Source organism: Dipodomys merriami, unplaced genomic scaffold (genome assembly GCF_024711535.1).
Source record: "Dipodomys merriami isolate MVZ:Mamm:240054 unplaced genomic scaffold, mDipMer1.0.p SCAF_11, whole genome shotgun sequence".
NCBI lineage: Eukaryota > Metazoa > Chordata > Mammalia > Rodentia > Heteromyidae > Dipodomys > Dipodomys merriami.
Window position 1 is genome coordinate 47,876,669 of NW_027202382.1, and position 26,147 is coordinate 47,902,815.

Consider the following 26,147-nt stretch of genomic DNA (forward strand, 5'->3'; position numbering starts at 1 on the left):
TGGAGCCAGGTGGGCTGGAAGGGAAGCCTCGTTGTCAGCTGGGCTGTGTGGGTGACTCTGGTCCTGGGATTTTCTGTCAGATGGGAAGTGTCCTCTGCAGAGAGGCCACGGTGGCGTGGCTGCAGGGGCTGGGCCTATGTGTTGGGGGTGGCTGCCCAGTGGGTCTCGCTGCTGTCCACCACATGCTCCCTGACAGGCAGGTTGGAAAACCAGCACATCAGTAGAGCAGCTGAGAGATCACATTTGCCCACGGTCTGCAGGCAGGGCTGGGCACCTCACCCTAGGATGGGGGAGGGCAGGGAACTGACTGATGAGGTCAGCGAGTCCTCCTCTGCCTGTGGGGTTCCAGACAGGAAGGCAGACACAGCCTCTTGGGGATCCGGGGTCACTTGGGGCCTTTGCGATCAGTTCTAGTGTGCGTCCTCTCCCGTCTCCCATGGCCCTAAGTGCTATGAACTCCTCTCAAGGCTGATGCTCTACCTCTTGAGCCATAGCTCCACTTCTTTTTGCTGCTTAATTCAGACAAGAGTCTTAGGGACTTTTCTGCCTAGGTTGGTTTTGAACTGTGATCCTCCAATCTCAGCCTCCTAAATAGCTCAGATTATAGGCGTGAGCTGCCAGCACCCAGTTCCATAGGGACTTTGGTTGGAGCTTCTGGTGCTAGTGAGCACCTTCTCCTGCACTCCACCCACTTTCTTCCTCTGCCACACTGACCCCTCTATCCCCTCCGCCTTGGCTGCCGCCTTCAGTCCCTTCCTCTTCCACAAATTGCGAGTGGCTGGTTTTTCCTTTCTCATTTAACGAGTAAGTTAGCTGAGGCTGGCACTTGCATCCCTTGGGGACCCAGGGAAGGGGCCTGGCCAGGGCTCCCACTGCACCTTGCCTGACTAGAATCCAGAATTCTAAACAGCAGTGGGACTTTGTTCTCCAGACCAGCCTCCTGCTCCTCCAGGAAGTCCCCCGTGCTTTCCCCAGGCTGGGTCCTCCGTACGGCACCCCTTAGTCCTGTCCTGTGGTACCTGCGTGGTAGAGAGTGGTGGCCTCCCCCCGCCCCATGCCTTGGGCCTCTGGACTGACTGGTGGGTTCTTGACAGTGGTCTGATCCGTCTGTCTCTGGGTTTGTTTTGACAGTTGGGGCGGTTTAGCAGAAAGCCGTTTTTAATAAGCAGGACCCTGGGGCTTCAAGGCCTTCCCACCAATTAGGAGGCTTGCCCAGGTGCCCCTGAATAATTAAACGGGCTGCAGTCCTGGGGCTGCTGCTCCCCATGTGCCTTTCAAGTTTGCCTGGCAGCTGATTTCCCTGGCACATGGTACCAGAGGCTGTCATCCAGTTCCTGTGCTGTGTGTGTGCTGTGTGTGTGTGTGTGTGTGTGTGTGTGTGTGTGTGTGTGTGTGTGTGTGTGTCTGTCTGTCTGTCTGTCTGTCTGTCTCAGGGCTCCAGCCACCCCAGCCAGCCTCTGTTCTCATCTGGCTCCTGGCCTTCCTCTTTGCTTGCTTCGCTGAGGCTGAGGCTGAGGCTGTGGCTGAGGCTGGGCGTGGTCAGTGTCAGGCTCATGGCTGATTCAGATTCTGGTTGTTGAGGACACAAAGCCAAGTTGGAGCTGCTGCTCACGGAGACTGGGAGTGGAGGCGCGGGTCTTATGGCAGATTGACTCATGGGATAAGATGGAGAGTCACATGCCCCACCGCATAGTGGACACTCAGAGGTCGTGGGACTGTAGCTTAGGCCCTTACAAGCTTTCTCTCAATCTACACAATCTCACGCACCCCCTGTTCTGCAGCTGGGAGAACTGGGGCTTTGCGAGGCAAAGCCAAGGCAGGTGTTTCACCTGCAGATGATGCCTGGCTCCAGTGTCCCCCCTCTCCCGTCCTTCCTCCCCAATGCAGTGAGTCAGAGGCCATGGCTGAGTTTGCTTCAGATTCTCTGGTGTTCAGTTTTGGGGTTGGTGGAGGATGGAGCTGAGGGCAGTGCTTGGCTCTGGGCCTGGCTGTTGGTGGACAGCGGCTCAGGGTGAGCGGACACCTGGTCTGCGGGCTGTGGGAGGGACATCCTGCCTGGGGTGGAGGAGTTCCTTGGGAAGCAGGCCTGGATTGGACTAAAGGAGCAGGGGCGGCCTCTGCCAGATGGGGCCAGCCCCCCGTGCTGCCCTCCAACTGGATCTGAAGCTCATGAAAGGAGGCCTGCAGGGCTGGAGGCTCAGGCTGCCCTTACAGAGTCCTTGAGCTGCAGTTCCAGACACCAGAGCCCCCACGGAGCCCCACACTGGAGCGGCTGCGCCCTCACCCCTCACGGAGGCACCGTGAGATGTGAACACCTAGCTCTCTCCCTCGGGCCCTGCTCCAGAACCTGCCTGGGGAAGGGTGGCTGTTTGGGCTTTGCTTTCTGGCTACTTGATCATAAAAGCCAAGTCGGAGCAGGTGCTGGTAGCTCACACCTGTAATTCCAGCTGCTAAGGAGGCTGAGATCTGAGGACTGTGGTTCCAATCCTGAGCAGGAAACTCTGTGAGATTCTCCCTCCCTCCCCCCCCCCCCCCCCCGCAGTTGTGGGGCCTGAACTCTGGGCCTGGGCGCTGTCCCTCAGCTCTTCTGCTCAAGGCTAGCACTCTACCACTAGAGCCACAGCGCCACTTCCGGCTTTTTCTGCATATGTGGTGCTGAGCAATCGAACCCAGGGCCTCATGAATGCAGCGCAAGCACTCTACCACTTAGCCACCTTCCCAACCCCTCTATGAGACTCTTATCTCCAATGAACCACCAGAAAACCACAAGTGGAGCTATGACTTCAAGTGGTAGAGTGCTAACCTTGAGCGAAAAGGAGTTCAGGGACAGCACCCAGGTCCTGAGTTCAAGCCCCATGACCGATTCCCCCCCCCCCAAAAAAAAAGCATTCAAGTTGGGCACTGTTGGCTCACACCTGTAATCCTAGCCACTCAGGAGGCTGAGACCTGAGGATCAAAGCCAGCCCAGGCAGGAAAGTCCTCTGTGAGTCTCTCATCTCTAAATAAACCACTAAAAAGCCATAAATCTATGGCTCTAGTGCTGGTCTTGAGTGAAAAAGTGAAGGGACAACACTAAGATCCTGAGTTCAGGCCCTAGGACCGGCACACACACACACACACATGCACGTACACACACAAGTACACATACAAACACACACATGCATGTATACACATACACACATCTGGACACGAGTTCCTCAGGGCTCTCCAGGAAGCAATCCCAACCATCTGCCTCCTGCTGAGGTCCTGAGGTTCAGTCAGGCCTGGCCTGTGTTCCCTGCCCTCAGCTCCGGGGCCTGTGCCATCTGCTCTGCTGCTCGTCCAAACTCTGGGGTCTCTTCCGTACCTCTGGAGGACAGTGGCGTGTACAGGCACTGGGCAGAGGCCACAGTCCACTGATGTTACATGTCCCAAGGGAGCCTCCTGCGTGGATCTCAGCTGGGAGGTGAGCTCTTCTCCCCAGGAAGTCTTGATGGCTGGCTCAGGACCAGGAGGGAGGAAGCAGAGAAGGGGAGATCACACTTCTTTTGTTCTCTCTTTAAGGTTTGGGCCCACGCACCCCTTCACTTGTTCCGTGTTCAAGTCTTCATACTCCTGCTGGAGACTGTCTGGTTCTGGCATGGGGTTGGGATTGTTCTGTGCAGGTTTGGCCGTGCAGGGTCACAGCAGCTGGATGCCACAGTGGACTGTGGGGTGGGAGGCTCCTTGAGGAGGGAGGCCCGATAGGTTCAGAGAGAGGCCAGGGTGCTGAGGAAGCCTGAGGGGGAGAGAGCCCCTACTGGGCCACGGTGTGTCGAGATTTCTCACTGGACGGTTTTTCTGCTTCCTGTGTGAGTATCTGTGTCGTCTTGGCATGGGTGTAGGGGCAACCCCACACAAGGACATGAATTTTCCTGGGGGACCTGGCCAGGGCTGACCACTGCTTGAGCAGCTCAGGACAAGTTCTGTGCATTCACTGTGGTCTCTGGGGGGCAGCTGGGAATTGATGAGGATGGAGCGGTCTGCTGTCAGCTGAGAAGAAGACGGACTAGTTCTTTTTTTTTTTTTTTTTTTTTGGGTCCGGTCATGAGGCCTGAACTCTGGGCCTGGGCACTGTCCCTCAGCTCTTCAGCTCAAGGCTAGTGCTCTACCTCTTGAGCCACAGCGTCACTTCCGGCTTTTTTCTTTTTGCTTATGTGGTGCTGAGGAATTGAACCCAGGGCCTCAGGCATGCAAGGCAAGCGCTCTACCACTGAGCCACCTTCCCAGCCCCAACGGACTAGTTCTTACGGCAGGGTGATTCCGGCTCTGACCTCCAGCCCTGTCTTGGCCTGGAGGCTGCAGCTGGTCGGAGCTGACCCTTGCTATGGAGGTGTCCTCAGTGTTGGTCAGATGCAGGGCAGGGCTGGCTGTCCATCCTAAGGCCCCACTCTGCTAGTTGTGTGTGGTTTCCCACTAGTGCTTCTTGAGATGCTTATTCTATCTTACATCCATCCATCTGTCCACTTGTCCATCCTCCCATGAATCCAGCCACCTGCAAACCCAACTACTCTTCTACCACTTGTCTAGCCTTGTAGACTTTTACTATCCGTCTACCATCCATCCATCCATCCATCCATCCATCCATCCATCCATCCATCTTTCCACCATCAACTCCTAACTACAACTCATCTATTTATCCATCTACCCAATAATTCACTTTCTCCATCCATTTATCCATCCATGTATCGTGTACCCACCCACTCACTCACCCACTCATCTGAGTCCAGCCTCTCATCTATGAGTCCAGTCCAATTGTTCACTCATTAACCACCATTCATCCACCCACCCATCTACTCAAGTAGCTATCTGCCTATTGATCTATCTATCCACCTGTACGTCTATCCATCCACTCATCCATTTAACCATTTATCCACCCACCCATTTATCCACCTCACCCGACTACCCTTCCCACCGTCTACTGATGCACTTACTTATCTGTCCATCTGTTGGCCCACCCACCATCTGTTGGTTCATCCGTCCACCCCATTCTAGTGGTAGACCAGGGCTGAGAGAGTGGTCAAACCTTCTCACATGAGTGGAGCTGCATTAAGCCTGGAGAGATGCTAGGATTTGGGTGCATGGGAGGGCAAGGCAAGGGCTGAGCTGTGCATAGGCTGGAGGTGGAGTAGGCAATGGGGGCTGAGCAGAGAGAGAGGACTGGAAGGGGGCCAGCTAGCTTTGTACAGCCTTCACCTCATCATAAAGATCACCCCCCGCCCCCTCCTGGCTCTGAGTCCTATATGGCCCTGGCAGGCTGTCTCTCTCTCTCTGCTGCTCTCCCCATCCTGTCTTTGTTTGGCTGCGACAGAAATTAATTGGATTTGCAATTCCACTCTTTAGGGCCTTTGTGGCCCCACACAGTGATGCTGGAATTTGAGTAGTAAAGGTTTTATGGCAGCAGTATAATTTTTCTCATCTTAATGGTCTTGTGTTTTGTCTCTGCTGGGCAGGGCAGGTGAAGGAGACAACAAGAGGCGCAGAACTGGGATACTGGAAGAGGCAGAGCAGGGAGAAATTTAGGAAAATCATTCATGCAAGCTCATTTCAAGAAATTGAGACCACAAATCTTGAGATTACTATTGTGTTGTTTTGGTGGGCACCAACTCTGTGTGTGTGTGTGTGTGTGTGTGTGTGTGTGTGTGTGTGTGTGTGTGTGTGTGCGCGCGCGCACGCGCGCGCATGCATGCATGTATGCATGCATGCACACTGATACTGGGACTTGAACTAGAGACCTAATTGCTATCCTGTAGCTTTTTGTTTTTACTCAAGGCTGGCCATAACTCTACTTCTGGCTTATTTTTGGTGGTTAATTGGAGATAAGGGTCTTATGAACTTTCCTACCTGGGCTGGCTTTGAACTGAGATCCTCAGATCTCAGTCTTCTGAGTAGTTAGGATTACAGGTGCGAGACACCTGTATCTGTCTATAGCAGCCAATGCCCAGCGACACCACCTTTCTGTTAGGAAACCAGATGCAGAAATGCTCTTGGTGAACAGGGTGAAGAGGCTGTAATGATGTCTCCAGAGCTAATTTTCCTGGATGGCAGGAAGTAGCCCAGATGAGACTGATACTTGGGGTTGGAGCAGATTTAGCTTCTGTGTACTAGTTGGAAAATATATTAATTTGAAAATGAAAAAAAAATTCTCAAGCCAGGTGCTGGTGACTCATGCTTGAAATCCTACTTCTCAGGAGGCTGAGATCTGAGGATCGCAGTTCCAAGCCAGCCCAGGCAGGAAAGTTCATAGACTCTTTATCTCCAATTAGCCATCAGAAAACTGGAAGTGGCGCTGTGGCTCAAGTGGCAGAGTGCTCGACTTGAGCTGAAGAGCTGAGGGACAGCACTCAGGCCCAGAGTTCAAGCCCCATGACCGACAAAAAAATACAAAGAATAAAAAATAAAGTGAAAATTTGGAGAGAGTGGACATGGCTGATGTGACATTTGGAGAGAGACAGGACCGCGGGGAGCCTGTTCTGGCAGTGGGGTTTCAGCCTGAAAAGGAGAAAGCACTCTGCCTCTGGCGTCCAAGTCAGCCTGGATGAGTCTTTGCAGCATCTTCTCTGGTCACTTGTGTGGGGACCAGTTCTTTGGCTGGCTGGTAGATAAGTTACCACACTGGCTGCTCAGCCCTGTGCAGGGCTCTGCATTGGGATTTGTTCTCTGTCGTATGGTAGGGGAGAATGAATTCCTTTAGGGTCTCCTGCTAGCCAGGGCATCATGGTGGCCTGTGCCACCACCGTCACGGTGATGGGTGTGAAGTTAGAGTGGCATCGAGGAGAGGGATGGAGCCCACCGGGAGAGTTCCATCTGGAGCACACTGTGTCCTCATCTGTGGGCTACTGACATTGGAGCCATGGGGTCGGGGGTACACGGCCCAGAGGCCTCAGACTTGAGATCCCCTGCAGGTCTGTGACACAGCAAGGTTGGCCTGGGACTGCAGCCCAGCTCCGTGCACTCTCCCAGCCCCTCAGCCCCAGGGTGCGGCTCCCCACCTCGCCGGTGGAGGGCAGTCCCCGTCCTGCTGAAAGTCTGTGTCCTGTGACTGTCAGCCTGACCCCCGGCGAGGAGACACTTCCCACTGGCACAGAGCAAGGCTGCTGTCTTAGAACTGGCCTGTGGGGCTCCAGGGAGTTTTTTGTTTCTTGTTTTTTGTCGGTTGTAGGACTTGAACTCTGGGCCTGGGTGTTGTCCCTGAGCTCTTCAGCTCAAGGTGAGCACTCAGCCATTTGAGCCACAGCACCACTTCTGGTTTTCTGGTGGTTAATTTGGAGATAAGAGTCTCATGGCTGTTCCTGTCCGGGCTGGCTTTGAACCTCGATCCTTAGATCTTAGCCTCCTGAGAAGCTAGGATTATAGGCGTGAGCCACTGGGGCCTGGCAAGGTTGGATTTTTTTAAACAGGCAAGTGTCTCTCTGAGAGATGCGTGGGTTTGGCCTGGCCTCCCCCAGGCTTCCTGCCTGGCCTCCCTCTTGGTCTTGTGGTCCCTCGGGAGCCTGTGCCCAGCTCCCACAGGGTGCTCTGCCCATGGGAGCCTCCCTGTCAGCTGTAGATGGTGGCGAGAAGGTGAAAATTCGGGACTGTAGGAAATGAGTCATTGCTTCTTTCCATCCTTCCTAGAACCTTTGCTGGTTATGAGTTCAGTTGACACAAGAGAAAAAGATTTTAATTTTACACATGCATGCAGGAGTCCCTTGACAGTATGAGACTTAAGATGGGGGCAGGTGGTTCATTGGAGATAAGAACCTCATGGACTTTCCTGCCTGAACTGGCTTCAAACTTCCATCCTCAGATCTCAGCCTCCTGAGTAGCTAGGCTGATAGGCGTGAGCCATTGCCTCCCAACTCTGTCCTCTAGGTTTTGACAGCTTGGAGGCTGTTCATTTGGAGGCAGTTCATTTGGTTGGGGGCCTCCAGTGAGGAGATGGTGGCCAAGACAGCCACAGAGGCATCGGCTGCCCTGGGGTGCCGGCTGGAGGGGGTGCAGTGGTGTGAGGTCAGGCCACTTAGGGACACAGGCGGTCCAGGATGGTGGTGCAGTGGTGCAGTTGTGGCGTGCCCTGTGGCTGTGGTGGCAGGAAGGACCTCTCCCTTGACATGTTTCTTGGTGACCAGAGCTTTCCAGTCATGGCCTTTAGACCAGGTCTGCACACCGCGCCTGCTTGGAGCCAGGAGGAGACAGCAGAGCCTCACACCAGGGCAACTGAGACTGGTCTCAGCCTGTCAGGGCTTGTCCTGACTATGGGCTGGACCCTGAGGACTGTGCTGTCAGCAGGCAGGCAGCCTCCCTGAGTTCCCACCACCCATGTCCTCCTGGGGGAGGGCAGCTGGTGCTGGCCACCTGTCCCCCCACCCCGCATTGAACAGTAGGGTGTCCAGGGTACCCTACATCCAATTTCCACAATGTGACTGCCATGCAGGTGACAGCAATATGGTGACAAAAGACAAAAGCTGGTGCTCCCTCCCCCTGCCCAGGATCCTCATTTGCTGGTGGGATGTGGGGGGTCAGGGGCCCCTGGAGGGGCTGGTTCCCATCTGTGGCTCAGGGCTCCCCCCTCAGCCCCTCCCTGGTGTTCAGTGTCTACTGCCTGCAAGCCTGTGATGCTCTCCAGGGCCACACAGGCCCCTGGGATCGATTGGGCAGGCCCCAGGCCGGCCAGCCGTGGATCCGCAGCTGTCCTCACACCTCCTTCTCTCCACAGGCCTTTTCCCTCGGAGGAGACCGCAGAGAGCGACGATGACGTCTACCGCAGCCTGGAGGAGCTGGCCGAGTAAGGAGGGAGACGGAGGGCACAGGGCAGGGGTGACGAGAGGTCCCCGGGCCCAGCATTCGAGGGGAGCCCGGCACCACCCTCCAGGCAGAGCTGCCCTTGGCTGTGGCTGCTTCTCAGTGTCAAGCACGGGCAGCCCTAATCACACAGCCGTTGCCTTCTAGAAGGCCACCAGCTTGACGGTGGTAGAGCCAGTGGCCACAGGTCCTGTGGGCTTCCTGCACGGGGCTGGGGGGAGGGGAAGGTTCTTACTTCTGTGGAGTGGCAGCAGTGGGGGAGATGTGTCCCCATCTCTTGCTGACCCCTCGTTACCTACATATCTGTCTCTCTCTAAGGATTTCTCAGTTACACCTGCGCACAGCCATTTCCAAGCTGTGCTATTTCTCTAAAGGGACCTAAAGTCCCTGGCGTAGCTCTGCAGGCCTGTTGTTGGCAGGGAAGGGCCTGAGGCCTGGCTGAGCTAGGATGCTGGGATGGAAGACATGAGAAACTCCATCCTGTTGAGGAGGGATCCAACGTACCCAGCCCTGGGCTTGTCCCCTGTGTCCCCCGGGGAACCCCCCAGATGCTCATTGGAGCCCCTCTGGGCTTCCTGACCACCTGCCTGCCTCGTTCTTGTCTGAGACAGTGTTTCTTTGTTCCTAGATAAACTGTGCATTCCTTCTGGGCAGCCTCCTACCAGTTCTCTCTCCCCCAGTTCAGGCTGGGCAGGGGAAAGTAATGCTTGGTTATGGAGCTCCCTCCCTGGCTGTGACTGTGCCTCTGTGCTGGGGATGGGGCCTGCCGCACCCCCGAGCTGCCCCTAGGGCACAGTGAGTTTGCTCCTGCAGGATCTCTCACTATATGAGTGCAAAGGCAGCCCAGATTCAGCACAGGCAGCCACCTGGCTGCCCAGTCTCGTGTAGTTCTGTGAAATAATTTTCCAGAGTGAGCCTAGTAGTTCCCTCCTAGCAGGCGGTCAATCCACAGGTAGGACATCTGGTCAACCCCTCGTGGGTTACAGAGCACCCCAAAGTGGGAGGAACAAGGAATGGTATGCCAGGGCCTGGAGCCTTCCTCTGTCCAGACCCCACTGCACCCCGGCCAGTCTCAGGAGTTGGAGAGAGACGTAGAAAACTTCACAAAGCGTGTATTCCGACACCTAGGGCCTCCGTAGGGGCAGGCGGACCCAGTGGGGAATGCAGTCCCAGGGCCAGCGGAGGAAGGGCTCCCGGAAGAACGGGCCCAAGGAGGGAGTCCAGGGGCCTGAGGCCTCTCCTCTGCTCCCTGTGGAAGCAGTGCTTACTGAGCACAGGGCTGGGATTCTGCTCCCCTCCGCCTCCCTCATTCCTGGCATTCTTCACCTCAGAAATGTTTCTCATCTTCCACATCCTGGTCTTCAGGGCACCTGCTCTGGGAGGCCTCCTGTGCCCCACCTGGCTGGCATCGCCACCCACAGCGCCCCCCACCCTCAGCGGGCCTCTGGTCATCTAGGGGACATAGCAGGATTAGGCGATTAAATGTCTCTTACAAACCAGAAGTTTCCAAAGCCAGCCATGGCAACCCAGGAAGGACGACAGCGTTGGGGGCCAACGCGCCTGCTCCCCACCACACAGCTCTAGGTGACACCTGCCCACCTGCTTTCTCCACTCGACAGAGAAGGAAACAGCTCTGAGGAAGAGATGTCACTGACCTGTTAGCCACAGAGTGCCCCCAAGTCGTGCCCCGAGAGATCTGGGAGACAGGCCAGTGCTGAGGGTAGATCCTGTGGTACCATCTCTCCTAGACCTCCACTCTCAGGCTGGGGGTGTGTGCCTTCTACAACCAGGGCTGCAGGTTGCTGTCCTTCTCTGCTGGCTACGAGGGATGCTTCTGGAAGGCACAGATCCCCAGCCTTACTGGCCTCTGGCAGGAAATCTCCTGAGTGTGAACTGGGCACACTTGCATCCCAGTAGGGGGCAGACGCAGGCCAGGCAGGCCCCTTCCCAGTGGCTTGTGGGACATGTTCAGCTTGAGGATTTGTAGCAAAGCCTTTTGTTGTTGTTGTTGGTTGTGGGGCTTGAACTCAGGGCCTGGGCGCTGCTCCTAAGCCTCTTTGTGCTCAAAGCTACCACTCTACCGCTTGAGCCACAGCGCCACCTCTGGGGTTTTGAGTGGTTCCTTGGAGATGAGTCGTCTTGGGGACTTTCCTGCCTGGGCTGGCTTTGAACTGCGATCCTCAGATCTCAGCCTCTGGAGTAGCTAGGATTATAGGCGTGAGCCACCGGTGCCTGGCTAGTTTTGAGAATTTTTTACATGGTGAGTCAGGCCTTGAGCCTGGGAGGCCCCCCCCCCCCCCCGCCTTTTATTTGCTCTAAAACAACATGGCATTGGTCTCCTGGCAAAATGAGTTGGGGATATGTGGCCTTGCCCAGCCCAGTGGTCTTCTGTGACATTACGAATGAGCCTTCTTAATCTTTAGGATTGCAGTTACTGCAAAAAGCAGACCATAAATTACAGGGAGGGGAATGAATTTGAATCTTTAACTTGCGGTTTTGGTCCCAGTGGCTCTAGTTTAATAAATTTTTCATGTTCTCCTTTCACTGAAAAGCAAGATTTCCTAGCATCCTGTCTCTGTGGACCTGGTATTGATATTTAGCTGTTGTACAAACAGATCTGCCATTTCTTACCTACACTGTGCTGGGGAGGGGAGGGGCGGGCAGGGCGGACGGGGAGAAAGGCACAGACATCCGGGAGGGCAGACCAGACCAGTCCACAGGACTCTCCTGGCCACCCCAGCCTCAGATCCGCACGTGGGCACTGAGTCTCAGAGGTGGCCTATCTCTTCCCCCAGGGCGCTTGGTGGGTGTGGGTTTGGACCAGTGAAGGACTGTGATGACTAGTGTTCATTCATTCATTCATTCATTCATTCATTCATTCATTCATTCATTCATCAGTCACCTGGTTTCTAAGCAATGTTGAGTGCAGCAGGGCCAGGGGGTTGGAGTGTGAAAATGGAGGTGAGCCAGCCCGTGGCCTGAGACCTTACACTGTATGGGGCAGGTGGGAGCACACAGTGTGGCGGGGCTGACGAGGGGTGAGCACAGGCTGCCTCTGCCCCCCTGGCCCAGCGCTGGGTGTCTGTTGAGGGCGGAACCCCATATCCACTGTAGGCTCTTCCTACAGGGACACTCTGGAGCCTTCACTATAGCTAAGTTCCCTTTTCTGTACTTGCCCCGTGGGACCACTAGGAAGGTGGATGCTGCCCTTGGGTTCAGGGTGAGCTGGGGCTGCCATAGGCTATCTGTCAGGAAGAACTTAGGTGTGCAGCCATGTATGTGATTAGCCAGGTCAGAAAGTAGAAAGGAAAAAGTGGATGACGATGGTGATGATGATGATGATGATTTGGGGTGCTGGAGTTTGAGCGTGGGGCCTCACAAATGAGTCTGGTTTGAGCTGATCCTGGCCATGTGGAAGGCATAGGAAAAGGAGGATAGAGGTCTGAGGCTGGGCCAGGGTGAACGTGCGATGGTAAAAATGAACTGTCATGAATAACTAAAGCAGTGGCTCACGCCTGCAGCCCTGGCTACTCAGGAGGCTGAGATTTGGGGATCATGGTTCAAAGTCAGCCTAGGAAGGAAATGTGTGACTCTATCTCCAATGAACCACCAAAAATCTGGAAGTGGAGCTGTGGCTTAAGTGGTAGAGTGCCAGTCTAGCAAACAAGAGGTTCCAAGTTCTAAACCTCAGTCCTACAAAAACAGCAACAACAAAAGAATAATATGTTTCATTGAGCCTAATGGATCCGTGGCAGACGTAGTAGACCGGCCGTCTTTTCTGTCACACGCATTCTCTTGACTCGGGGCATGGTTTTCCCTCAGCCTGGTTCCAGTCATCCCTACAGGGTGCCCTGGCAGCCCTGGCCTGGGCTAGCGGGTGGCTCAGAGGGGCCTGGGATCCAAGCCACCCTCCCAGGAGCAGAAACACCCCCCCCCCTTTGTGAACAGCTGCATTGGACTAGGGTTAGTTTTCCAAGTTTTCTAAGCCGGCCCTTGAGATCACGAAATAATGTGTAATCAAAATAATAAGAGCAGCTGCTTGAAGAACACCAACACAAAAATATAGCCACTTAAAAGTGCTTTATTAAGCAAAAGAAGCCCAAAAGGAGAGAGGCCTGTTTATAAATTGCTCTAACCATCACTACCTTGAATTTGCATAACGGCTGCTCTGGGGGCAGGGAGACTTAGGCACCACAGGAGTGGAGCAGGGCGGGCAGGGGGTGCATAGGCTGGGGTCCGCAGGCTTCTCTGAAGAGGGAGGGTGGGAGCGTGCGGGGCAGGGGTGCTGGGGCCAGGGATGCGTCCCGAGGGAGCGCTCTCACTGCAGGACCTCATGGGTGCTGATGAGGCCAGAGTGCCGAAGGAGGGCCTCTGTCCATGTAGGAGGAGCAGGGACCCCCCACCCCCCACCTCCCCAGGCTGCATGTGGGCAGCCTGTCGTGGCCTGGTCCATGGCAGCATCCTAGAGCTTGGAAGGGGAGGCCCTGGAGCCCTAGGCCACTCTGCTACAGCGCCACAGGCAGGGATCTCAGACGGGATGTGGCCGCTGTGTGGGCGGAAGGCCAGTGCCATGTAAAGCCCGGACAAGCATCTGCCTGGGCTGAGGCTGGCGTGGCCCGCGTGGACCTTGCCTCGTGTCCCTTCAGCTCCTTTGAGGGCCCCAGCTTTTGTCCACAGTGGTGCTGTCCTCCCGGCTGTCACTGTGAGCGTCCGGTCTGTGTGGTGGCCCTGCTCAGCTTGGCTGTGACGTCATTGTCCTTCCGTGTGATTGTGCCACAGCGGGGACCGTCATTTGTCTGCCTGCGTAGGACTGTGCTTCATATGTCATGAAACACCTCCGCAGCTTTCAACACCTGCCTTGGCGTCATTGGGGGTCATTTTGAAGGCGCTCCTGGCAGGGCAGAGCTCTCCTGTGCATTTGGGGTGTGTAGACTGCTGGCAGTAGCCTGGGAATGGCCCTGGACCCCGGGCTTCGGCGTTTCTGTGCAGTGCCCCTTAACAGCTGAGCACCAGGGAACAGAGAGTAACTCCTGCACCCTGCCTGAAGCCCTCATCCCAACCGGAGCCCCTCTCTGCCCACCTTGCCCAAAGCCAGTGTTTACAAACTGCCCCCGAGTTCTCAGGAGCCCAGCGTTACTGGTGTGGGGGGTGGGGGTCTGAGTGGCCAGGGTTTGCTTTCTTCAGCACCATCCATGGGCAGGGCAGCCTCCCCCGTGGCCTGCAGCAAACACAGAGCACACGTGTGGCCTAATCTGGGCTGCTTCTTGGCAGCCTATGTTTCCTTCAAACGCTGTTCCAGGATGTCTTGGTCCTCAGGGTATGTGAGAGGCCTGACCATGGGAACTGATCACATGGAATGCCTGAGGCTGGTCTGCAAGGAGCTTGCCTCTGCCTCTGCCAGGTGTTTTCTGTCTGTACCGTACTGAACACACGTGTGTGTGTGTGTGTGTGTGTGTGTGTGTGTGTGTGTGTGAGAGAGAGAGAGAGAGAGAGAGAGAGAGAGAGAGAGAGAGAGAGAGAGAGAGAGAGAGAGAGAGAGAACATGTGCTTGAACTCAGAGCCTGGGTGCTGTCCCTAACCTTTTCACTCAAGGCTGTTGTTCTGTTGTTCTGCCACTTAAGCCACAGCTGTACTTCTAGCGTTTTTGTTTGTTTTTTGATGGTGGTAAATTGGAGATCAGAGTCTTCTAGACATTCCTGCCCGGGCTGGCTTTGAACCGTGGTCCTCAGATCTCAGCCTCCTGAGTAGGTAGAATTACAGGAGTGAGCTGATGGTCCTGGGCTGCCCAGCGCCTTCTCACCAGACAGGGCAGGGAGATGGAGCCCTACATTGGCTCAGGGCTCACAGCTGCTAAGGGTAGAGCTGTGTTTGGTTTGTCTGATGCAGAAGGCCATCATCTAACCACCCCTGCTAGTCAGGGCTGTGGTGAGTCTGCCTCTGTCCCTGGCATGAGGTTGGCACCTGGCACCTTTGTGGCTTCAGGTCTGAAGTAACCCCCCCCCCCAATCAAGAGATGCTGCACTTTGTGAGTCCAGGAGGGCAGGCAGATTCCTGGAGATGGTGCTGCCCGGACAGCCTCGTGAAGGACAGACTCTGCCAAAACAGGGACTCACCAAACTGCCCTGTCCGCCAGGCCCATCCCTGCCCAGTCCCGAGCCCAGTGGTGTCTCAGCCCGGCATGTGCGCACGGCCCAGCCCTCCTGTGCTGTGGTCTGCCAGGGGTGGCTGCAGAGCTGGGGAGGGTGGGACTTCCTTTCCACCCTCTGGGTCACTTCCATGGTGGTGGCTGGTGGCCTCGCCCTGCCCTCTGCCCTCGGTCCTGTCCCCACATGCCTGCCTGCTTCTCCCGCATGGTGTGGCTATGGCAGGCCTCAGCTGTCCCTGGCCTGGGCCTTGAGTAGCCTCCTTATTACGGATGTACGTGGGGCAGCCCCAGCCCCACTCTGCTAAGCGTTCAGTGTGTGCAGCCAGCAGACAGGATGCCCACGCATCTCCACCTGTAATAGCTAGTTCACTGTGGTGCTTTCGGGGCCAAGTGGCCATGGGGGCTCTCTGCTCCTGTATCACGTGGTCTCTGCAGGGCATGGAAGCAGAGTGGAAGGGGTGCCTTAAAGACAGGCCCAGGCCTGCTGCTGTTTTCCAGCGGGCAGCAGAGAGCAGCTGGCTGGGCTGGCGGGGGTAGGAGGGGGTAGCATGGGGTGGGGAGCTCAAGGCACTCTCCTGTCACTTTGCAGTCAGCGCTGACTTGAACCCACAGAAATATGGCTGTAGAGAGCCAGGCACTATAGTTCACACCTGTAATCCCAGGTCCTTGGGGAGGAGTACAGTGTGAGGCCAGCCTGGGATGTGTGTTGGGAGGGACTGAGATCCCATCTTAACCAATGAGCTGGGCATGGTAGAACACACCTGTATCTCCAGCTATGTGGACTGTAGGCAGGAGGATTTTGGTTCAAGGCTGACCCTACGCAAAAAGTCCGAGGCCCTACCTGAAAAATAACTAAAGTGAAAAAAGGCTAGAGCGTGGCTCTGTGGTAGATCACCTGCCTAGCAAGTTTGAGGCCCTGAGTTCAAACCCTAGTGCTCCTCCCCTGCCCCAAATGTATAATGCTTAGAAATGAACAAGCATATCATAGCAGTTGTACTTGTTTAAGTCCTGTGACCTACGCATCTCCTGTACTGACTGTTAGACTCCTCTTCATTCTACAAAACCCATCCCAGTGGTGATCTCCAAGCAGCATCCTCATCCTTGCCAGGTGGACCGAGTATGTCTTCACCACTTGCCTGATTTGTTCCAGGTTCCTCAGAAGGGACATGATAGGGCAGCACATGACTTGATGACCTGGGCCTGGCCGGGGTGTGAGGGGGGGCGGTGATGAGGAGCAGTGATCGTGGATGGGTTTGTTCTGTTCCCCAGCCTGCCAGGCCTGGTCTCTGCTTTCATGAAGGCCCTGGACGCCACAGGCCAGGCCTTCTGGACACCACAGGCTGAGCTCAAGGCCCATCTTGTAATTGAGTGAGGAGATAAGGCTGGGAGAGGGGAAGTGCCTTGCTGGTCACAGAGCAGGATTCACATGACAGAGGAGGAGCCATGTGCAGGGCGGGGTGGGGGGGAGGGGAAGGAGACCTCCCCTGGCCCCAGCCCCATCCCCAAGCATCGACCCGCCACTGACCTCCCTCCTCCTCCCGCTCCCCAGTCCTGAGACGAACCACTGCCCGGTGGCACTGAGGCCCAGCGAGGACCGATTTCGTTTCCTTAGTAACAAGTTCCTTGCCAGCCACAGCCAGCCCGGGGCCGCACGGCGCTGCGGGCACTGGAGTCTGCCGGGAGGATGTTTTATGTTTTCTATAAATGCCAGTGTGCCGGGACCAGAGGGCAGAATTGATCTGTTTGTTTCCTGTGGTTTTGCCAGGCTGGGGAGGGGAGGCTTGGGCTGCCCACGGGGTTCATTCTCTGGGCTGGGCCATTCCGGCCGACAGTGAGGACAGGGATCACTGCTGGGGCTGAGCATCACTGCCGGGGCAGTGGCGGGGGCGGGAGGAGGGAGAGGGCGGGAGCGGGGAGGGGGTCCCAGGGCAGGGAGGGGCAGCTGCGGCCAGGCCGGTGCAGGCCTCTTGGTGCAGGCCTCTTTCTGCGTTCATTCTTGGCTTTTCTCGTAGTCAGCAGATCCCTAAATCCTCAGAAGCCCACAGCTGGGCTGTGACCACCTTGGCATCAAGTCCGTGGGCTCCTCGCATTCCCCCCCAAAACCAGAAGTGCCTCCACACGCTGCTGTTTGAGGCTGAGGCGTGGCTCAGTGGGAGAGGACTTGTGTTCCATTCCTGACACTGCGAAAATCCAAGGGGAAAAGAGTGTGTGTGTGTGTGTGTGTGAGTGAGAGAGAGAGAGAGAGAGAGAGAGAGAGAGAGAGAGAGAGAGAGAGAGAGAGAGAGAGGGAGGGAGGGAGGGAGGGAGAGAGAGAGAGAGAGAGTGTGTGTGTGTGTGTGTGTGTGTGTGTGTTAGACTTGTCAGGGTGGCTTCCAACTGTGATCCTCAGATCTCAGCCTCCTGAGTAGCTAGGATTACAGGCTTAAACCACAAGCTGCTCAGTACTGTTTTAATAAATATATTTTGAGTCTCAATTTTCTTTTTCTTGGAAAAAAAATTTTTTTTGGTCAGTTGTGTGGCTTGAACTCTGGGCCTGGGTGCTGTCCCTCAGCTCTTCAGCTCAAGGCAAGTGCTCTACCACTTGAGCCACAGCACCACTTCCAGTTTTCTAGTGGTTAATGGGAGATAAAAGTGTCACGGACTTTGCTGCCCAGGCTGGCTTTGAACTGCGATTCTCAGATCTCGACCTCCTTAGTAGCTAGGATGACAGGCGTGAGCCCCTGGCATTCAGCAAAAAATACTTCTTGACCACTCCTTTTATTTCTCCCTCTTTCTTGATGCACAGTGAAATTTTGGTTCTATGAATTTATAATGTCTAAGAACATTATAATGTGCAAGTCTGCATTCTCAATGCTCATTGACCTGAATTAAACAGTGGTCGGGAGAGTGTTTGGTGTAAATGCAGGTTGGCATCAGCGCGGGTAGGAAGTCCGCTTCTGAGCGTTCCTGTGGCACAGTGTGGAGGGGTCAGCCAAGGACGCTGCGGGGAGCAGAGTCTCCCGCCAGCTCTTGGCAGCCTCGGGTGCTCAGAGGCGGGCACGGGGGCTGCAGGGCTGTCTGAGGCTTCACAGCCCCGAGTAACATGCTGGCCCCGGCCTTCCCGCCGCATTTAACCCCAGTGACCAGCAAATTAGGAGAAGTGGTGCAAGTGATGTGTGAAACTCCGAAAGAATTGGGGGTTTCTCTGGGTGCCAGTGGCTTGCGCCTGTAATCTTAGCTACTCAGGAGACTGAGATCTGAGGATCATAGATTGAAGCCAGCACGGACAGGAAAGTTCATGAGACTCTTATCTCCAATGAACCAGCAAAAGGCTGCAAGTGGAGCTGTGGCTCAAGGGTTAGTGTGCTAGCCTTGAGCACAAAAGCCAAGAGAGTACATGGCCCCGAGTTCAAGCCCCAGTACTGGCACTAAAGTAAAAGAAGAAAAAACAATGACTCCTTCGAGTCCTGACTTTGGGAGGGAAAGGCCGGCTCAGGATGAGATGGTGAGCACGTGTAAGGGTGGCCCCCTTGAGGTGTTCCATGTCTAAGTTCTAAGGCCTGTCCTATTCTGGGTACATGGGTGTGGGGCTTGGAGCCCTCCGGAACCTCAGTCACCCATAGCTCTCCATGGGGGTCTCACGGTAGAACAGTGGGGGCTCTGGCCGCTGAATGGAGACCTGTTCGCTCAGCTCTCTGCCACTCAGGTTACCCTGCTGCAGAATGGGGTGCTGGGGGACTACCATCCCTGCATCCAGGCTGTGACTCTCCCTGTGATGTGGTCAGGCTAACTTCCAAGTGGCTAGCCATTATAAAGTGTGTGTGTGTGTGTGTGCACGCGCATGGGTGTGTACTCACTGGACACAAGTCAAAAGCTGAGAGAAACTGGAGACGTATTCCCATGAGGGACAAATGAGTGGGGCCTAGCATCTGTGGCCTTGTGCAGACAGCCAAGGCCAACCGGCCAGAGCTCCAGCAGACCCCTTGAAGGGCGCACGCTCGTGACCCCTTTGCCCACCACCAGATCCCACCCCGGAGGTTCACAGGTGAGAAGATAGGGAGATGGGGCTGGTGTAGGGCCCAGCATCCAGGGGCCCAAGAACCAGAGTCCCCAACATCCACAGGCAGGAGAACGAGGCCCCGCTCGAAGGTAGGGCTAAGGCCTTCCCTCTCCAGCCCCTGGGAGTCACATCCAGGAGTCAGGCTTTACCCACTGTCTGGGCACCGCCTTGCCCTTCCAAGTTGACTGTGAAATGAACAGTCACAGCAGGTGTATAAGTACGGTCAAAGGCTCAGAAGAAAGCACGTGGCAAGTCACTGGACAGAGGGGGCACGGCAGACATGCGGGGATTGTTACCGAGGGTCCCGCGCAAAGTGTTGTCAGTCGCAGAGGTTGCAGGTGGCAGGGGAAGAGTCACCATGCTTGAGACGGTGTAGTGGAAATCACACCCTAAATAACAAGAGAAGGACAATACGGGCAACTTGGGAGTCCCAGAAGGAGGAGAGATGGAGGCAGATAAAGCAATTTATTTAGTTTTGTGCTGACACTTGGGCTTGGACTTACAGCCTTGTGCGTTTGCTTAGCTTTTCCCCTCAGAGCTGGTTCTCTTATCTGCCACTTGAACCATACCTCCACTTCTGGCTGGTTAGATGGAGATTAGAGTCTCAGATTTTTCTTTCTAGGCTGTCTTCAAACCCAAACCCTCAGCCCTCAGCCTCTTGAAGTAGCTGGGATCACAGGCACCAGTGCCTGGCACCCAGCTAGATAAAGAAATTTAAAGAGGCCAGGACTGGGAAGGTGGCTCAGTGGTAAAGTGCTTGCCTTGCATACATGAGGCCCTGGGTTTGATTCCTCAGCACCACATACACAGAAAAAGCCAGAATTGGAGGTGTGGCTCAAGTGGTAGAACTCTAGCCTTGAGCTGAAGAGCTGAGGAACAGTGCCCAGCCCCAGAGTTCAAGCCCCACGACTGACCAAAAAAAAAAAAAATTTGAAGAGGCCAATACTTGTTAAATTCTAAAAATGTTCTGTGATTGAACTGTACACTTTTGCTGAGAGAGATTAGACAATTGGTAAATCAGTCTTCACTAACCTGGAAATGAATGGCCATCAAAATATAGGAAGAAAGTGCAGAGCGAGCTGCAGACCGGTGGAAGGATCACAAACCACACATGATAAAGCAATTGATCCACAAGATGTAAAGAACTCCTAGAATTCAACGAGAACAAGAGACAATCTTTAGAAATGAACCAGAGTCTTGGGCCAACCTTTTTCAAAGAGAAAGATACACAATAAACACAGAGAAAAACCTCAGGGTCAGTGGCCATCAGATGGATGCCACATAAACTGCAGTGATGTTTTACTTTGTAGGCACCGTGGCGTTTGAGATGATAAAGATGGGCCAGCACGGGGGCTGGAGGGGCGTGGGACAGCTGGATCTTTATGCACACTGCTGGTGCGGGTGAAGAGGCTGTGGTCACTTTGGGAAGGCCTTTGGCAGTGGTTTATGAAGTTAAACACACCCCTTTCCTTTGACCCCACAGTTCACTTCCGGTCGAAGGTTATTTCCTGAAGAAGTGAAACCATTTGTATTCTTCCCCCCACCCCCACCCCCAATTTCCTCCTCCATGCTATGCAAGATCACACACACACACACACATATACGTGCACACATGCACACGGCACAGGACTTGAATGATCACGTAGAGGCTTTTATTCACACTCTTGAAAGGAGCCCACATGTCCATCAAGAAGGAACTAGGCATAGTGACTCATGCCTGTAGTCCCAGCCCTTTGCTGATAGAGGCATGAGGATGCTGAGTTTGAGGCAAGACTAGGCAAATAGTGAGACCCTGTCTCAAGCCAGTGGAAACAGAGACTGCGTCACAAATGTTTCCTGTGCAGCGGACTTGCCAATGAGGGCTGCGTGCGGTCCGGGCCAGTGCACATGGGGAAGTTGGTGTCCCGGAGACGGGATGCAGGGGGCAGAAGCCAGGACCCAGCACTGCATCTCCTGTTCTGCCCCCGACCCAGGTGTGCCGTGGGAGGATGCAGGGGGAAGGGGAGGGCAGGGCAGGGGAGCACGGGGTGACGTCTTCCACTCGTCAATGGGGCATGAGTCACACAGGTGGGGTCATGGGTCAGCATGCATTTGTCTTTACAAACCTCAGCAAAACACTCTGAGTGTTGGTGTCTCAGTGCTGGGCTTTGGGGTGTGCCAGGTACGGGTGTGTACCCAGCAGAAGGCGCTGGCCGGGGGTGGGGGGAGAGGCTGACTCGGCTTTGATTGTGTGGCAGCATCCTGATGGCCTGAGACCCCACTGCCCCCTTGGGCTGTGATGAGACCGTCACCGCCTCCCCCTTGTGTTGCTCTGCACACGCCTCCGAGGGTCCAGAGCACGGCATCCCTACAGTACTGGGGACAGGATCTCTGGAACTTGAGGACTGAGCGGGGCCGGGGCCCTGTCAGGTCCAAGACGTCGGGGCAGAAGCCACGGCTGAGCTGGTTCTGGCTGGTTCATGGAGGTCTTGGTTAGACCAAGTCCTGCCATCAGTTTGGATCGACCCCCGTTTACAGAGGGGTTTGCATTTTCCGGTCTCCATCCCAGGCCCCTCTTTCCATTGTTTTTATCCATGTTCCCGGCCAGGGGATATGTCACAGCCAAAGCCACTTCTTCCCGCCTGGCCTGGCTGGGCGAAGCTCATGTGTTGTCTCCAGTGTGATCTCTGGTCTGATGGCCTCTAATGTCTGTGGTTGTCAAGTTCTGTGGTCTAGAGGCACAGCCAGGATTCTCTGGACTGCAGCTTGAGCTGGGGAGGGAAGGTAGGAGGGAGGGAGGCAAGGAGGAAGGGAGGGACACAGAGAGACCCCTGTTCTATGGTATGATAGAAATTTGTGTGTGGCCAGCACCTGTGAGAAAGGACTCTGCAGCCCCCCCTGGTGGACAGAGCAGTGGGACACATACTTGGTTGTTGTCCTCTGGAGAGGCAGAGAAGGTGATTTGTGGAAGGTAAGGAACAGTTACAGAGACAGCTGTCAGACCACCCAGGGTGGCCCCTGGGGATGAGTCAGTAGGGAGGTCCTTGAGCTCCTAGCGCCACCCTCCATGTGTCCTGAGTGACAAGAGGCCGTTGGGCACCCTGGCATCAGTTCCCTGGAGGGGAAGGAATGGAAAGGGGCCCACTAGCATTGTCCTCTGGCCCTGCGGTACCCCTTACTTCACCCCTATGTGGCCAGGGTCTTGAGTGGAGGAGTCAGACTTGCCTGGGCTCTTGCTGGAGAAAAATCTAGATGTTCCTCCCTGCAGATGCTACAGGGCGCTTTGGGAGACCCTGCTGGTGACAGAGGCCTTCCTCAAACAAGATGTGTCCCCCATTCTTGAGATCTTGAGGGACCACCCGTGCCCTGCTTAATAAGTGGCAACTGCTATTTCAAAGTTAGGTGGCCTGCCTGGTGGGGGAAGCCTTTGCTAACCACCCCCAAGTGTCACTTCTCTGCACCCCCCCCCCAAAAAAAATCTGGAAGTGCTGCCGCTTGTCCTTGCCACCCAGAAGTGATCTCAGGGCTGTAGATGGTCCTCCCATGGAGCTGAGGCCTGGGACGCAGGCCTCTGAGCACAGCCCAGCCTGTTCTCAGGATACTCCCCCCCCCCCATGGAGGAGCTGAGAACCAGCAGAAGTGGGGTATCTGAGCAGTGACACAAAGGCCTTGGGGGTGGGGAGACCCTGAGGCCCGAGCTGCGGGCACTGGGGCCCCAGGTCCTGGGTGTGGGCTGGGGCAAGGGCTCTGGTTATGGGCAGGAGGCAGGCTCTCCCTCTGCCCAGCTGTGGGAGATCGGGTAGACGCAGCCTCGCCTGGGCCTGCGGCCGCGTGTGTGCAATGTGTTGTGTAGTCCAGGCCTGGGGATATAGTCCCTCAGAGACCGAGGCAGGTCCTGAGCACACGCTGTGCCGTCAGTGCAAACACATGCGCCGTGGTTGCAGACTGGGTCCCGAGGCCCAGCCCCCGGGGCTCAGGCCCCCGGGCTGTGTCCTCTCCCTGGGCACCCCTTGTGGCGTTGGCTGCTCACCACCCTCTCCCCGTGCAGCGAGCATGACCTGGGGGAGGATATCTACGACTGCGTGCCCTGCGAGGACGACGGGGATGACATCTACGAGGACATCATCAAGGTGGAGGTACAGCAGCCCATGGTAAGCCGCACTGACGCCACCCGTGCCGGAGCACCCGCTGCCCTGAGGTGCCCCTCCGCGGCCTGCTGCCCAGCCCCACGGCCGCGTTGCCATGGAATTCTTCCAGGGCTTCGAGGTTCTCAGCCCTCCCGCCCAGGGAGCCTGCAGTAGTAACTGCGTTCAGTCTCACCCAGCACGACTCATTTTACCCCTTTGTGCGGAGCGATGAGACCGATTGTGGCTCAATTAGCCAGCTGCGCGTCTTTTATGTTGGCAGATATTTATTTCCACACAGGCATTGGCTAATAATCTTCGGACGCCAGTGAGCTCCCGCCCGGGTTTATCGCTGCAGCTGCTCTGCAGAAGGCGGGGTGCTGCCAGGCGTAGGAGGGAGGTGGGACCCTGTGGGGTGCTGCCAGAAGGGGTAGGGAGCTGGGGGGCTTGGTGGGGCAGGCCACAGCCTTCTTGGGCCCCTGAGAGTGGGCACGATGCCACGTGCCAGTTGTGGAGGCTTTAGATGCATTCACTTCCTTGGAGGAGTGGGGGGATTTATCCCAAAGTGGAGGTCCCTGCTCCCATCCATCTGCAAGAGCCATCTGGCCATGGGGAACAAAGCTGGGAGAAAAACCCTAAAACGACCCCCAGAGAGGCTGTCCCCCAGCCTGGTGCCACGTGGCTCATAGGGAGAGACATGGAGGCTGGGTGGGGGTCTCCCCAGCTTTGGTGGGGGCTGGGAAGCCCTGTGGGGGTTCCCCACTGGAGCTGGCCTGAAACCTTCTATGAAAACAGCCAGTTGTTGGGAAGAGAGAGGCGCTGTCATCCGGGCCACGTCGCTCCCAGGTCGTGGCAAGCAGGGTCCTGCGGGTCCAAGTAAATGTGCAGATGCGGCACCTGCAGGTCACTCGGAAGTGACTCCACTCCTGCCTAGTGCCCTTTCCCTTCTCTCTCCCTCCCTCTCCCCGTCCTCCTCCCCTTCTTCCTCCTCCTCCTCTCCTGCTAGTTCTTGGGCTTGAACTCAGGATCTTGGAGCTCTCTCCTAATTTTTTCACTTAGGGCCAGAGCTCTACCACTTGAGTCCAGCCCTACTTCCAGCTTTTTGGTGGCTAATTGGAGATAAGAGTCTCATGGACTCCTCTGCTTGGCCTGGCTTCGAACCATTATCCTCAGATCCCAGCCTCCTGAGTAGCTAGGATTATCGGTGTGAGTCACCCGCGCCAGCAGCTCTCTCCCCTGAGGCCTGACACTCCCCCAGAGTCTGTTGCTGTCCCTGGTCCTGAAGGACACAGGGTTGCTTCAGAGCCCTGGGTGGGGTTGGGGTGGGGCATGCTTCCCCTGGCCTGGGGACCAGCTGGTGTCCCAGAACCCAGATCTGGGCTGGCACTCATGAACTGTCCAGTTCACCCAGGTAGGGGCACGTGCCTGCTGCTGCCGTCCTCTGGAATGGCCCTGGGCTCCATCGGTTTCCCTGGCACGACCGGTACGGCAGGACAGTGTGTGGGGGAGGTGGGTGGATGGCGGCTGCCAGCTTGGGGCCCAGGTGTAGGGAGGTGCAGGGAGGTGTGTGGGTAGCTCTGGTCCAGTGCCACCTCCTCCTCTGTCTCCCGGGTCTCAGTTTGGGCTGGGCTATGCCTGCTGAGACTGTGGGCTCACGGTGGGGTGGGCATCCTTGAATTTGCAAGCACGGCTTGAGAACAGTGCACGTTGCCGACTGGTTTAATCTCTGTTCATTCCTCCATGCGTTCAGATTAGATACATGCAGGTAAGAATCTTAACCACCTCCCAGACCTCTCAGATCCCTTAGAAAACGCTGGCCTGCTCCCGGGAGCCGCATGGCACACCGCCTCAGCCACTCTTTTGTGGGCCTTACACCTGCTAGAGGCCTCCGTAACAGCGGCCCCGCCCCCGGCACCCCCACCCCCAGCCCTGCTCATCTTTGCATATCATGGTGGAACCCAGAGTGCTGGGGGGACTGTGCAGCAACTCCGAGGACAGCGTGCTGGGAGCCGCATTTGAGGCCGCGCCCTGCTCTCCTTACTTTTTCTTTTACCTTTTCTTCTTCTTCTTTTTTTTTTTTTTAAAATCGGTCATGGGGTTGAACTCTGGGCCTGGGTGCTGCAGTCTCTTGAATTCTTCAGCTCAAGCTGAGCACTGTACCACTTGAGCCACAGTGCCACTTCTGGTGGTTAATTGGAGATAAGAGTTTCACAGACTTTCCTGCCCGGGCTGGCTTTGAACCACGATTCTCAGATCTCAGCCTCCTAAGTAGCTAGGATTACAGGCATGAGCCACCGGCACCTGGCCCTTTTTTCTTTTTGTTAGTCATGGGGCTTGAACTCAGGGCCTGGGCACTGTCTCTGAGCTTTGTTTTTGCTCAGGACCAGTGCTTTACCACTTTGAGCCAAAGCTCCACGTTCGATTGTGGTGTTATTTTGGTAGTTAATTGGAGATAAGAGTCTCAGGGAACTTTCTTGCCTGGGCTGATTTCTAACCACAGTCCTCCAATCTCAACCCCCTGATAGCTAGGATTACCCCACCCCCACACTTTTTTAAAAGTCTGAGACCAGACCCGGTATCTGAGGTTTTCACTCATTGGCTGGCACTCTGCCAACCTGAGCCACAGCATCAACCCCAGCTTGCTTTTTTTCTTTTGGTGGTACTGGGTCTGAATACAGGGTCTGCAGCCGTACTCCAGGTTCTGAATCAGGAACAGGATTTTGACTCTAGAAACCTCTGTGTCCTCGGTGCTGGCCCCCATCTCATCCTCCTCTGTCCCCGTGCCTGTTTCCTTGACTGCAGGCCATGGGAGAGGAGCACCCATGCATCCCCCCATCCCATAGCAACCTCATGACCACACCCCGTGGGGCGGTTCTGTGGCCCAGGGTGATGGGGCCTCACACAGTGGATGCCCGGGCTGTGGGGTTCCTGACCCCATCTCTTGTCCGGCCAGAAAATGGGCATGACAGAGGATGACAAGAGGAGCTGCTGCTTGCTGGAGATTCAGGAGACAGAGGCCAAGTACTACCGGACCCTGGAGGACATCGAGAAGGTGAGT

The 26,147-nt window shown here is 55.8% G+C and overlaps 1 protein-coding gene across 6 annotated transcripts in view; it reads left to right on the plus strand.

Annotated features, from left to right (window-relative positions):
• The window catches only part of Vav2 (vav guanine nucleotide exchange factor 2), a 149,995-nt gene that overhangs the window by 88,130 nt on the left and 35,718 nt on the right, over positions 1-26,147 (plus strand). For all 6 annotated transcript variants that reach the window (XM_070014988.1, XM_070014992.1, XM_070014987.1 and 3 more), the window contains exons 4-6: positions 8,717-8,785; positions 23,014-23,116; positions 26,043-26,141. In XM_070014988.1, coding sequence (XP_069871089.1) covers positions 8,717-8,785; positions 23,014-23,116; positions 26,043-26,141 — 271 coding nt within the window. The remainder of the gene's footprint in view (positions 1-8,716; positions 8,786-23,013; positions 23,117-26,042; positions 26,142-26,147) is intronic.